The sequence below is a fragment of the Nicotiana tabacum genome, chromosome 18 (assembly GCF_000715075.1).
Source record: "Nicotiana tabacum cultivar K326 chromosome 18, ASM71507v2, whole genome shotgun sequence".
Lineage (NCBI taxonomy): Eukaryota > Viridiplantae > Streptophyta > Magnoliopsida > Solanales > Solanaceae > Nicotiana > Nicotiana tabacum.
In genome coordinates, this window is record NC_134097.1 from 13953186 (window position 1) to 13954955 (window position 1770).

The 1770-nt window shown below is 35.5% G+C and overlaps 1 protein-coding gene across 1 annotated transcript; it reads left to right on the forward strand.

The window, feature by feature from the left end:
* Positions 1–1015: 1015 nt before the first annotated feature.
* On the forward strand, positions 1016–1486 carry LOC142172423 (uncharacterized). Its single transcript, XM_075236034.1, has one exon. The coding sequence runs from the start codon at positions 1016–1018 to the stop codon at positions 1484–1486; it is 471 nt and encodes a 156-aa protein (XP_075092135.1).
* The last annotated feature ends 284 nt before the right edge of the window (positions 1487–1770 follow it).

The following is a 1770-nucleotide window of genomic DNA, read 5'->3' on the forward strand; positions in this document are numbered from 1 at the left end:
TAATCAATGAGTCAAACGTGTGAGTAAAGATCCAGAAGCAAGAATCAAGGAGTAAAAATGCTTTGATTGCGAGCTTCATGGAAAACAGATATTCGATTCAGTTATTTACTGAAGGCATCAATCAATAGGTATAGAAAACCAATCAATCAATACATAAGATCAATCAATTAGTATAAAAGATCTACAGAGAATATTCAATCACGCATCACAGAGAATATTCAATCACGCATAACACAGAGAATATTCTATCTCAATGGCTTGCAAAGAAAAGGAAATCAAGGAAGCAATGAAAAGAAAGTCCATTCTATTCTTGGAAGAAAATCATCTTGATTGATTCTGAGAATCAACTCCCTTGGATTGCCTTTCAGCCATGAAGCTTTCACGCCGTGAAGAATGAAGACAAACCCTCTTATATATACTGCAAAAGGTGCAAAGGAAGAATATACTTTGGTCGAACCAATATCAATCTCTTTGTTCTACTTCAAACAAGCATTGTAGTCTACTATAGATTTGTTGTGTAACTAGGAAGAGAAGAAAGAGAGAAATATTACTGGTGAGGCATTGTATCAAGAAGAGAGGAAAGAACAATGCGACGAAAATGTTGATGTATAACAACACCAACCCATATGTGCTAAGAAACTTCATACTTGAAAGAAAACACCCTTGCAACCCAAAGGGACTGGACGTAGTTTGAATTCGAACCAGTATAAAACATCCAGTGTCATTTATTTTCTGTAGTTTATTTTTCTGTGTTTAGTTTGCATCTCATATCAAAAGTTCAGTCGACTAGAACGCAAATTAGTCGACTACCTTGTAAAAGAAAAGAAAAATTACAATTCACCCCCTCCTCTTGCACTTTCAATTGGTATCAGAGTGGGTCTCACATTTTTGCTTAACAACTTGTGAGAAAAGATCATGGCAAATCAAGTAACTATTGGAGAAATCTGTCAAGAGGAAACGTCATAAGTCAGGCCAATATTTCAATGGACAACACTTTTCTCACTAGAAAGTGCGCATGAAAATTTATGCAAAGTCCTATGATGTCAAAGTATGGCGCGTTATCAAAAAGGAAAATTATCCACTACCAGTAGCAGCTCAACCACTCGCCAACCCTAAAGATATAGATGAATACACAGACGAGCAAATGACCGTTGTTCAAGTTAATGCTACTTCACGAAACTTGCTTTATAATGCCATTAGTGGAGAAGAGCATGAGAAAATTTTAAGTTGTGATACCGCCAAGGAAATATGGGACAAACTGGAAGTTACCTATGAAGGTACCAACAAAGTGAAAGAAACCCAGATAAATCTGTTGGTTCACGATTATGAACTTTTCCAGATGAAAGAAGGAGAGTCCATTGAGAAGATATTTTCAAGATTCAGCAAAATCATTGGTGATCTAAAAGAGTTTGGTAAACTCTATTCAAGTGGTGATCAAATTCGAAAAATCCTGAGAAGTTTGCCTACTATATGGCAGACAAAGTAGTTGCACTGGAATCTCAAGATCTAGACAAACTTTCATAATATGAACTACGAGAATATCTAGACAAAATAATTGCACTCGAATCTCATGATCTAGACAAACTTTCATAAGATGAACTACGAGGAGATCTTATAGTATTTGAGAAAAAACCCATCTCAAGAAAACTCGCCAAGAGGAAAAGAAGAAAATAATTGCTTTCAAAAATACAACTGAAGGTCCTAAAAATGATCCTGATGATGGTGTCAAGAAATATGAATTGATTTATGAGAAGATACAGAAACACAAAG

Bases quoted from the DNA above. Each gene is read 5' to 3' on its own strand.
- LOC142172423 (XM_075236034.1), top strand. From the start codon at position 1,016: ATGAAAATTTATGCAAAGTCCTATGATGTCAAAGTATGGCGCGTTATC.